At 49.9% G+C, this 11,479-nt stretch overlaps 1 protein-coding gene across 1 annotated transcript; it reads left to right on the top strand.

The window, feature by feature from the left end:
• The first annotated feature begins 4,818 nt into the window (after positions 1 to 4,818).
• Positions 4,819 to 10,835, top strand: TCTE1 (t-complex-associated-testis-expressed 1). The gene is made up of 4 exons (XM_045842822.1): positions 4,819 to 5,110; positions 6,102 to 6,670; positions 8,749 to 9,198; positions 10,626 to 10,835. Exons 1-4 carry the CDS (start codon positions 4,819 to 4,821, stop codon positions 10,833 to 10,835), a joined length of 1,521 nt encoding a protein of 506 aa, XP_045698778.1.
• Positions 10,836 to 11,479: the final 644 nt, after the last annotated feature.

Raw genomic sequence — 11,479 nt, 5'->3', positions numbered from 1 at the left:
GTGTCAGGTAATAAGTTGCTTGCCAAAAAAATATTTTGTAATATCTTCTTTGAGAAAATCTGGAGTTATTAAGTGGAAACAATCAACCCTGACCTTATTATGAGGTTAATGGTCTCAGTATTTGCCTTACAAATGACAGCAGACCTGCTGATATATGGAGGTGTCTGTAAACATCACAGGACAAAGGTAGGGTGGTTTTTCTATACCAGCCGTGCACACGGAGCCCATGGAGGGATGCTCTGCCTTTTTCTTCCCTGGAAGTGGCTCCAGACTCTGGGGCCCACCCTGGGTCTCGTCCTGCAGTGTCTTGCCCAGAGGAGTCTGCAGGGTCTAAACAGTAGCAAGAGAGATTACAACCATCTCAGAAAGAAATGAAGGTCCTGAGACAGTGAGGCATTAGTCAGGGAGGCTGGCCCCACCCATTTCCTAGGCCCAGGTGGGGCTGCCCAACATGTGGCCTCCCAGGATGGTGAGGCCTGATGGTATTGTGAGTAATACCTGGGGAGTGGTGGGCACCAGGGCAACATCCACCAGTCACCTGGGGCTTCCCCTGCCCAGCTGGGTCTCGCTTCCTTGGATGTGCTCACAGGGTATCTTGGGATGCATTGGGAAAGGGGAATACAGGAATGTTTCAGGCCAGGACTTTGGAGGGAGCCCTGATGCAGAGCTAGCAGGAACAGGGCTGGCCTGCTGTCTATTCTCTTCTCTTGCGCAGATGGCCATCCTTTCATCCAGCCCCAAACACAGCCACAGCCACCTTGCTTCCCTGAAGATAGGAGAGGGCCTCACTTAAAGATACCATCTCAGGTTAGCAGTCGAGAAGCTGGTGTCCAGGGTATACTCCCCCCAGCCTAGGACCCCTGTCCATCACAGTGCCTTCATCTTCCATACACACCCTCCAGTACTCTTTGCAAATAATAGCAATAGTATTCAAATATTATTTTAGAGCAATCCCCACAATGCTTGCATAGGAAGATACTGTTATCCCATTTTACAGACAAGGAAACTGAACTCAGATAGGTTAAGTGACTTGTCCAAAGGTCACATGGCAAGTCACTGGCAAAGCCAGAAATGCAGAGTTGCAGCCAAGATGGAGGCATAGGTAGGAAGGTTTCACTTCCTTGCACAACCAAAAGAAGGACAACCAATTTAAAAACAAACAAACAAAAAACAACCAGGACTGACAGAAAATTAAACTGTATGGAAGTCTGACAACCAAGGAGTTAACGAAGAAACATTCATCCAGACTTGTAGGAGGGTGGAGACCAGCAGCTGGGGGCCAGAGAGGACATGTGGCAAGACTGCAGCTGGTGGATCAGGCGGTCCCACATTTGCATGGGGATAAGCCAGGAGGAACAACTGGGCAGAGAGACAGATCATGCAACCCAAGGTTCCAGCACAGGAAACTAAAGCCTCAAAACCTCTGGCTATAAAAACCTGTGGGGGTTGAGGTGGCAGGAGAAATTGGCAGTCTTACAGGAGAGTCTGTTGGAGGGACCCACAGGGTCTAGAATATACACAAACCCACCCACTCAGGAATTAGCACCAGGGCAGCGCACCTCAAAGGACTCAATTCACTTGTGGATAGCAAGGGAAGTGACTGAAAGTGAAGTGAGAACTGAGCAAGTGGCACTGTTCTGACCCCTCTCCCACATACAGTGCCATAACACCAAGACGACAGGGTTGTCCTACCCTGATGAATACCTAAGGCTCCACCCCTAATGATATAACAGGTGCCCGGAGACAAAAGAATATGGCCCAAATGAAAGAACAGATGAAAGCTCAAAAAATACAACTAACTGATGAAGAGATAGCCAACCTATCAGATGCAGAATTCAAAACACTGGTAATCAGGATGCTCACAGAAATTACTGAGTATGGTCACAAAATAAAGGCTATGCAAAAGTGAAGTAAAGAAATATATACAGGGATCCAACAGTTAAGGGAAGGAAACTGGGTCTCAAGTCAATGATTTGGAGCAGAAAGAAGAAATAAACAATCAGCTGGAACAAAATGAGGAAACAAGAACTCAAACAAATGAGAAGAGGCTTAGGAACCTCCAGGACAACTTTAAATGTTCCAACATCTGAATCATAGGAGTGCTAGAAGGAGAAGAGGAAGAACAAGGAACTGAAAACTTATTTGAAAAATAATGAAGGGAAACTTCTCCAGTCTAGTGAAGGACATAGACATGCAAGTCCAGGAAGCTCAGAGAGTCCCAAAGAAGCTGGGTCCAAGGAGGAACACACCAAGGCACATCATAATTACATTACCCAAGATTAAAAATGAAGAGAAAACCTTTTTAAAAAAGATTTTGTTTATTTATTTTTAGACAGAGGGGAAAGGAGGGAGAAAAGGGGGGAGAGAAACATCATGTGGTTACCTCTCACACACCCCCTACTAGGGACCTGGCCTGCAACCCAGACATGTGCCCTGACTGGGAATGGAACCAGTGACCCTTTGGTTTGCAGGCCAGCACCCAATCTACTGAGCCACACCAGCCAGGACAAAGAAAAGGGGAGAGTTACCTACAAAGGAGTTCCCATAGATGATCAGTTGATTTTTCAAAAGAAACCTTGCAGGGAAGAAGGGGCCAGAGGGAAGTATTCAAAGTCATGAAAAGCAAGGACCTACGTCCAAGGTTGCCCAGCAAAGCTCTCATTTAGAATGGAATGGCAGATAAAGTGCTTCCCAGATAAGGTCAAGTTAAAGGAGTTCATCATCAACAAGCCCTCATTATATGAAATGTTAAAGGGACTTATCTAAGAAAAAGAAGATCAAAGCTATGAACAGTAAAATGACAACAAACTCACAACTATCAACAACTGAATCTAAAAAAAAAAACAAAAGTAAACTAAGCAAACAACTAGAACAGGAACAGAATCACAGAAATGGAGATCACATGGAGGGTTATCAGCGGGGAGGAGGAGGAGGGAAGGAAAAGGTACAGGGAATAAGTAGCATAAATGGGGGGTACAAAATAGACAGGGGGAAATTAAGATAGTATGGGAAATGGAGAAGCCAAAGAACTCATGCATATGACCCATGGACATGAACTAAGTGCTGGAGGGAGGGGGGATACAGGGTGGAGGGGGATAAAGGGGAGGAAAAAAATGGGACAACTGTAATAGCATAATCAGTAAAATATTCTTTTTTAAAAGCCAGAAATGTAAAGTCATCTGCTGTCTCTAAGCAGCATCCCCTCCTGGCCACACCCTCTGAGGGGCCATTAATCAGAAAGTATAAGCTGTTTATGCCACAATTCTGGACAAAATCTGTTAACTTCCATTTGATTTGCATAAGGGTGTCACAAATACACATATATCTTCCCTACAACCCCCGCCCCATCTTTCTCTCTCCTCTTTTTCTCTGTCTCACTCATATATATGCTCAGAGCCAGGCTGTCCTCCTCGAGATTCTTGGAGGCCTGGGGAGCACCATCTGGTCTCCTCCATCTGCCAAGGACACCTGTGCTGGTTCACAATGTTCCTTCCCACCGGTCACTACACAGGGCCTTGTATCAGAAAGCAAATCTGAGGAGAAGCTGACCGGAGGAATTGCTGCATGCTGGGAAGCCCCATTTCAGCCTACAGTCTCAGGGCAGGGTCTCCAGCCCCAGACACCTCCTCTGTCTTCTGTCTTCAGCCCCATATTTAGCTGCCTTCCCACCTCCCACGACTTCCTGCTGCCGTCTGGAATGCTGGGAGGCTGGAGAAGTAGAAGGAAGACTGGGCTGGGGAGATTGAAGGGAGGGACCCAGAGCTGCAGCTCTCAGAGGGGAGGAGGAGGAGAAGGTGCTGGCGCCCTGGACAGGGAGTGGGTCCAGCCCCCTCTCCCCTCACTCTCAGCTGCACTGTCTGAGACAGGGTCTGCCGGCTACTTTCGATATTAAAGGCTTCTTATGAAAAAATAAATAGAAAATACCTCAGTAATTTTTATATTGATGTGCTATTTAAATGATAATGTTTTGCTCATATTGGGTTAAATGTAAAATTAACGTCACCTGTTTCCCTTTATTTTTTTTTAACGTGGCTCCTAGAGAATCTACAGTAGTGTGCATGGCTTGCCTTGTGTTTCTGTTGGCCAACGCTGTTCCCAGCCCACCCTCCGGGCCAGGAAGTTGCTATTCTGTAAAATACTTACTGCAGGGAACTGTTTTGAACTAAACAGTTCTTTCTTATACCTTGGTCTTTGGCAATACACACCCTTACCCCACACCCTCAGAGGGGCAGTGCAATGTGGAGGTCAGAATGTGAACTTGATAGACTGAGTTAAGTCCATGCTTGTTATCTGGAAGCTATGTGACATAGGGCAAGTCTGGTAATCTCCCTGTACTTAGTTTCACATCAGAAAAAATGGGAATAATACAAGTGCCCATCTCAAAAAGTCTTTTGCAAAGATTAAATGAGTTAATATGCATACTGAAAAGAGTGTCCAGCTTACAGTAATTGCTTGTAATTGCCATGTAGTTATCATTATCTAAAATATGGGGCTGTTCCTTGCTGCAGTTTCATGTGTAGCAATGTACTGTGCCTCTTTGGATACATTCACCCTCCCAGTCATCTTATTCTGTTATTCTCATTCACAGAGGAGGCATCTGAAACTCAGAGAGGTTCAGTAACTTGTCCAAGGCCACACAGCTAGTCAGAGGGATTTGCACCTGAATCTGCTCTACCCCAGACTGAACCTTAAGAACCACTCTGTGCTACCTCTATTGATACATGCCTACCAAGACCCTCCATAGTAACAACTCTATCCCCTCCTCTGGCTCCAGATTCTCACCAGCATCAAGGACCTACCAAGGGGTCACCTGTCACTATGTTGCCAGTCACTAGCACGCAGGAACCCGTAGCAGCGACAACCTCGTCTCGCAGCCGGTCCTTTCTCTCCACCCAGGACCGGTCCACCACTGCAGGCCAAGCTTTGAGCTCAGGCCCAAAGGTCTCAAAGGCCTCAACCATCCCACCCCCTGTGAAGTCCAAGGGCCCGAATTCTGGAGCCCTTGTACGTCAGATGCGCAGGATCATCGCCGAGGATGCTGAGTGGTCACTGGCCACCGTGCCCCTGCTCACAGAGCTCTGCATTCAGCACATTGTCAAGAACTTCAAGAGTGAGTCTGTTCCTGCTGGTGGCAGGAGGGAGAAGGCCAGAGGCAGGGCAGAGTGGGTGGGGACTGCCTGGAGGAGAGGCCTCAGAGGCTGGGTCCTAGGGCAGCAGCCCCTGCCCTCCCACACAGAGTCCTGGTCCCTACTCAACACTTCCCTTCGGCCCCTGGAGCCCACAGTTTCTCCTGCTGTCTCCACTTCCAAGCCCCACTAGACTCTTACCCACAGTGTGTCTCCATGACTGTGCCCTCTCTTCACCTTTCCTACTCTCTCCAACAAAACCCCACCCAAACCCTACCTACCTCCTCACCTAGGAAGCGCTCGCTGGTTGACTGGCCTTTACTCTCTCGGAGTTTCCTGTGGTGTGTATATTTTCTTGGTTTCTTCTTTGCAATGTGTGCTGCTGATGCTCATCCTTTTCAAAGACAAGTTGCCAGCCTCTCCTACTGGATGGGAGCTCTCCCAGGACAGGGCCATGATTCTGTCTGCAGCGTCTGTCACCACCTAACCTATGTGTTTGACTTGGGCATTGTCTGACTCCCCTCACGGGAGGAAGCAGCTGCCTCTGTTCCATTCACTCTTATGCCCTCAGCACTTAGAACCATGTCTGGCAAATAGCAGGTGCTAAAAAATTTTTTTGTTCGTTTCAAAATGAATGAATCAAATAAAATTGGGAGCCTCTGAAGTCAGGGATTGTCCCCTCCATCAGACAAAGTGATGATTGGGGGCTGGACCTAAGATTGTTTCCTTATTCCCTGAGACCAGAGGCTAAGATGTCAACTTTCAGGCAAGGAAAACCCCAAAGCCAGAGGCTATGTCTTCCCTGTCAGACTGAGACTCCCTGAGAGCAAAGTCTGCCTCCCCCTCCAACTGGGGCTCCCTGAGGCAGGGGAGGGTTTTCCCTTTCCTCAGTGCCCCAGGCAGGCCCAGCCTGGGACACCGTGCGGTGGTTTCCCCAGCACTGTGACTTCTGCTTTCCTTCTTCTGTCCCCACAGACAACCCTATCCTGAAGAAGCTGCCTCCACAGCACCAGCAGAAGGTACTGAACCACCTGTCCCCTGACCTGCCACTGGCTGTGACTGCCAACCTGATCGATGATGAGAACTACTGGCACCGCTGCTGTGTGCAGCGCTGGCCTGTGTGCCACTTGGACTTCCACGGCAGCAGCTGGAAACGCGTGTTCTTCGAGCGGCACCTGGAGAATCTGATAAAGCACTTCATCCCAGGCACCACGGACCCCGCCGTGATCCTCGACCTATTGCCGCTCTGCAGAACCTACGTGCGTAGGATCCGTGTGGATCAGTTCCTTCCACCGGTGCAGCTACCACCTCAGCCATACAGTGGGGAACAGTCCGACTCCGGCAGCGAGGGAGAGATGGATGAGCCCACCATGGACCACTACCAACTGGGTGACCTGGTGGCTGGCCTGAACCAGCTGGAGGAGCTGGACCTGGTGTATGGTGTCAAGGACTGCGGCATGAACTTCGAGTGGAACCTGTTTCTCTTCACCTACCGTGACTGCCACTCCTTGGCCGAGACCCTTAAGGCGTGCCACACCCTCAAGGTACTGTTGGTCCCCACCCCCTAACCTTCCCCCATTCCCATTTTCTGCATCTCTCTGATTCCCTCTCACCTCTTCTTCCTCTTCCTCAGCTATCGTCGTTTTCCTCCTCTCATTTCCTTACTCACTGACCGACTGTCCCTTCATGCACCCTGCACCCAGCTGGGTTCTGGGGACGCAGAGATGAACAAGGCACTGCCCTCCCCATTCAGCTATTTATTCATTCAACAAACATCTGTGCTCTGGGCTCTGTCCTAGGTGCTGAAGATTCAGCATGGAGCAAAATTATACCATTTGTGCCCTCTGGAGCTAACTGTCTAGTGCAATAAAAGACACTAATCAGCAATCATGTGAATATAAAACTGCAACTAGGGTATCTGCCAGATTTAGCACACACACAAAAAAACCAGAGCGTCCAGTTAAATTTGAATTCCAGATATACATTGAATGATTTTTTAGTATAAATAAGTCCCAAATGTTCTGATTGGTAGAGAGAGAGCCTGCCAGGAAACCGGAAAGGAAGGAAAGGGGACATGGCATTGTGTCACCAAGCCAAGGGAGGGTGCGTTTCAAGAAGAGGAGGTGAGCAGCAATGGGGTGGGTGGAGCTGGGGGCTGGGCTTAGCAAACATGAAGGTTATTTGGTTGAGGGGAGGAAGGAGCTATGTCAGTGGGGTGCCAGGAGCAAGGCCAGAGCCCAGATTGCAGTGGTTTATGGAGAGAGTGGGAAGTGAGGAAACTGGATGTCTGCGATCAACTTTTTCAAGAACTTGGCTGTGAAAGGGGAGAAAGGTAGGATAGAAATAGATGAGGGTTCGGGGTTTTCTTAAGGAGAAACTTGCATGAGTGTAAAACCAATGTAGATTTTCATCCAGTTGCAGGAAATGAGTTGAGTCCAGAACAGAGGCACAGGCAGGTCCATTGACCACGAAGGGTTCCTGAGAAAGCAGGAGGGCGGGATCCAGGACTGAGGTGGGGCGGTCAGCCCTGGACAGAAGGGAGAGTGGAGGAAAATCAGGAGTTCCCATTCACTGGCTGCGGAGGCAGGAGGAGATTCACCTGCTGCAAGGAAGCTTTAGGGTGGTCCCTGAAGTCCAAGGAGGCCGTGGAATGTTGGGATTGATGTAGATTATGAGAGGACATGTTGGCCAGAGAAACAGAACTGAATCAGCACACAGCCTTGAGGAGCGATCAGTGGCTCCAGCGAGACCAGCAAGTTCTGTCACGTAACATTTCCCATCATGTCAGTTGCTCGGGCACAGAAAATAGACAGTGGGCTGGATCCAGGGTGGCAGCTTTGCCAGAAGGACGCAATGAAAAGGTGAGAAAGACAGTGGACTCTAAGCTGGCTAAGAGTGGTTTAAAGAAAGGAGAAGACTGAAGGATAGGGAGAGAGTAGACAGGCCAGCCACTCTGAGGTCTCAAGGAAGAGAAAGGAGTGGAATAAGTCAGTGAGAAGAAAAGAGACAGGGGTTCCCATCTCTCATATTCATAATGCTATCCTACACCTTTTCCTGTATCTGTTTACTTCATCCCATCCATGTCCTGATTCTCACCCTTCCCACTTTCTCCCTGGTTCTTACCCTGGCAATCTCCTTTGAAAAGTCCTCTCCTTGCCATGGTGGATCCCAGCCAGCCGAAGAGGCGGCAGCGAGGGACTGCTGGGTCAAACGGACCTGGATTCAAAACTTGCCCCCACACCTTAACCACAGTGTGACTCTGGGCACATGATGTGTCTGCCCTAAGCCTCCATTTTCTGTCTATAAAATGGAGATAACTTGTTCCACCTCACTGGGATGCTGAGGGTGAGAGACAGTGGCTGTGAAATGTTCTAGCAGCATGTCCAGAACATAGTAATTTCTCAAGAAATTGTAGCCTTTTCCCCCTACTACCTGCCACCAATTCTGCACCACTCTGCCATGCTGGGTACACCTGTCCTGCTCAAGAGCCAACCAGGTGGCCAACGCAAGGTGAGCAGAACCTCAGGCCTCCCTTTGGCTCCCTCCTCTACCTGCAGAAGGGAGGTAGGCAGGCAGGTTACCCCTGGCTACCAAGTGCTATGCACGCTTTACTTGCCCACAGATCTTTAGGCTGACCCGAAGCAAGGTGGACGATGACAAGGCACGCATCCTAATTCGTAGCCTGCTGGACCACCCAGCCCTCGAGGAGCTGGACCTGTCACACAACCTCATTGGGGACCGTGGCGCACGTGCTGCCGCCAAGCTGCTGAGCCACAGCCGCCTGCGTGTGCTCAGCCTGGCCAACAACCAGGTGCGTGCGCCTGGCGCCCAGTCGCTGGCTCACGCTCTGGCACACAACACCAACCTCCTTTCCCTCAACCTGCGCCTCAACTGCATCGAGGATGAGGGCGGCCAGGCACTCGCCCACGCCTTGCAGACCAACAAGTGCCTCACCACACTGCACCTCGGCGGCAACGAGCTTTCCGAGCCTACAGCCACTCTCATCTCCCAGGTGCTCTCTGTCAACACCACGCTCATCAGCATCAACCTGTCCTGCAACCACATAGGACCGGTGAGCCACAGCTTCTGGGGCAGGCAGGGCCACGGAGAGGCCCTGGGGCCTTGAGGGTGCAGGTGGAATCCAGCGGTCACAGGGCACTTACCAGGCAACTGTTAAGATCACAGACTATATCTGCATCCAATGCCAAGTCTGCCATTTAGCACCTCAGTTAAGTTACTTAATGTTTCTCGGCCTCCGTTTTCTCATCTGTAAAATGGGGATAATAATGCCATCTACTTCGAAATGTAGTTACTGGGAGGATTAAATGAGTTGTACTTGTAAAACAGTTAACCATTGCAGGCACGGTCTAGGTCCTCGGTAAGTGCTAGCTGTTGCTACCACTCAGGGTTATATGAGTATGCTGTGCTCAGTACCCAATATCCATTAGTTTTCCTTTAATCCTCACAATTATCTAGTAAAATGTATATTCTTAACCCCACTTTACAGATGGAAAATTGTCTCAGAGACATCAGTGATGTGCCCGAGAGCATCCAATCAGTAGGAAGTGGCAGAGCTGTGATTAAACCCAGGGCTGATTGAAAGCTGGGGTCCTTTCCAGTAGACAAGGTTTCTCAAACTGTCTTGATCAAGTCTCACAGTAAGAAATGCAATTTACATGAATACCTAGTGAACATATACATGAATGTAACCTAATTGAAATTTACTTTTACTGCTTGATATGTCTGCTAATGTTTTCCTTTATAGTCTATTTTTTTTAAAATAAATGCTTCTGTATTACGTTGACTTTGCAACACACAATTGGGACACAACCACAGAGCAGCAGCTCTGCCTCCCAACATGAAATTCCTTCCCATTGGGCCGAGCCCACCTGACCCACACGGGGCTGAAACTGTGAGGCGGCCCCTCTAGGTGCTTCAGTGAAGACCCTGTTCCTTCTACTGAACCTCCCCAGAGAGCAGCCTTGCTCACACTCACACTGTCTTCAAAGGGGGTGCTCTTGGAATTGGCTTAAACAAGGGGAATATTCCCTATGGGCCATTATCAGAAGCCCCAAGGTAGGGGGTTCTGGGGTTGGAAAATACCTTGGCTCTCTGGCGCTCCTCATGGGGTCCCAAGATAGCTACTGCAGCTCACATAGAACAGAATAGAATGAAAATGTCAGGGTGCTGCACAATTATGTCAAGTACTATTTTGTTCCAGACACATGTCCATGGAAAAAAAATGACCCTTCCCACCCTGGCTGGTATGGCTCAGCAGATTGAGCACCAGCCTATGAACCGAGGGGTCACTGGTTTCATTCCCAGTAGGGGTGCATGCCTCTGGTTGCAGGCCAGTGTGTGTGTGTGGGGGGTGGGTGGTGAGAGGCAGCCACGCATTGATGATTCTCTCCCTCTTTCTCTCTCCCTCCCCCCTCTCTAAAAATAAATAAAATATATTTTTTAAAAAATGACGCTTCCCTTGCACACCCCCCCTCCCAGGACGGTGGGAAGCAGCTCCTGGAAGGCATGTCCGACAATAAGACCCTCCTGCAGTTCGACTTGCGCCTGTCAGACGTGACCCAGGAGAGCGAGTACCTCATTGGCCAGGCCCTCTGTGCCAACCGTGAAGAGGCCCGCCAGCGCACCCTGAACGTCAGCCACTTCCTGTCACCACTCACTGCCAAGGGCCCTGAGAACCCTGCAGGATAAGATAGGGGACAGGGCTGGGGCAGTGAGACCTGGGTCACTGCCCCACTGCCACCCCTCATTTCACGCTTCCCCCACGCCTGCTGCAGAGTGCCACACTGGTTCCCTGGGAGGGAGGGAGGGGGGACCATGAAGATCATCGGAGTGTAATCAAGGGTCATGTGCATAAAGGTGTGAGGAAGGGAGGGGGCCTAGGATAGGGTGAGAAGGGGTGTAAATTGGGACCCAGCCCCGTAGCCAGAGAGAATATATTACCCCTGAAAATAAGTGATTTCTTCCAGGTATAGGGAGAGACAGAGAGAACTCTGAAGGGCTGCCTGCCCAGAGTCTCCCACAGGGCCACCCACGACCCTGATCACCGCCATCTTCCTCTTTACTGAACAGATCCTTGACCTCCTTCAAACACACACACACACACACACACACACACACACACCCTCTCTCTCTCTCTCTCTCTCTCTCTCCCTGCCCTGGTCCTGCTACAGCAGAACTTTGCCTGGCTCTTCCACCCTCACCCCTGCAGATGCCTCCTCCCTATTACTTGACTCTGCTTGAGTAACCCAGTTCTACAGGCCACGGCATCCCCTAATCCTTCCCCACAACCTGGGGAGGAGGAAACAGAGGTGATGGCTTCTCATGGGAGGGGA

This window comes from Phyllostomus hastatus, unplaced genomic scaffold (assembly GCF_019186645.2).
Source record: "Phyllostomus hastatus isolate PE091 unplaced genomic scaffold, TTU_PhHast_1.1 phas_contig_40, whole genome shotgun sequence".
NCBI classification, from domain to species: domain Eukaryota; kingdom Metazoa; phylum Chordata; class Mammalia; order Chiroptera; family Phyllostomidae; genus Phyllostomus; species Phyllostomus hastatus.
This window is presented reverse-complemented; position numbering and strand designations above follow the sequence as displayed.

Excerpts from the sequence above, each read along its gene's own strand:
- TCTE1 (XM_045842822.1), top strand. The coding sequence starts at position 4,819 with ATGTTGCCAGTCACTAGCACGCAGGAACCCGTAGCAGCGACAACCTCG. Across the intron at positions 6,671-8,748 it reads AGGCGTGCCACACCCTCAAG|ATCTTTAGGCTGACCCGAAG; the intron begins GTACTGTTGGTC and ends ACTTGCCCACAG. Across the intron at positions 9,199-10,625 it reads CCTGCAACCACATAGGACCG|GACGGTGGGAAGCAGCTCCT; the intron begins GTGAGCCACAGC and ends CCCCCCTCCCAG.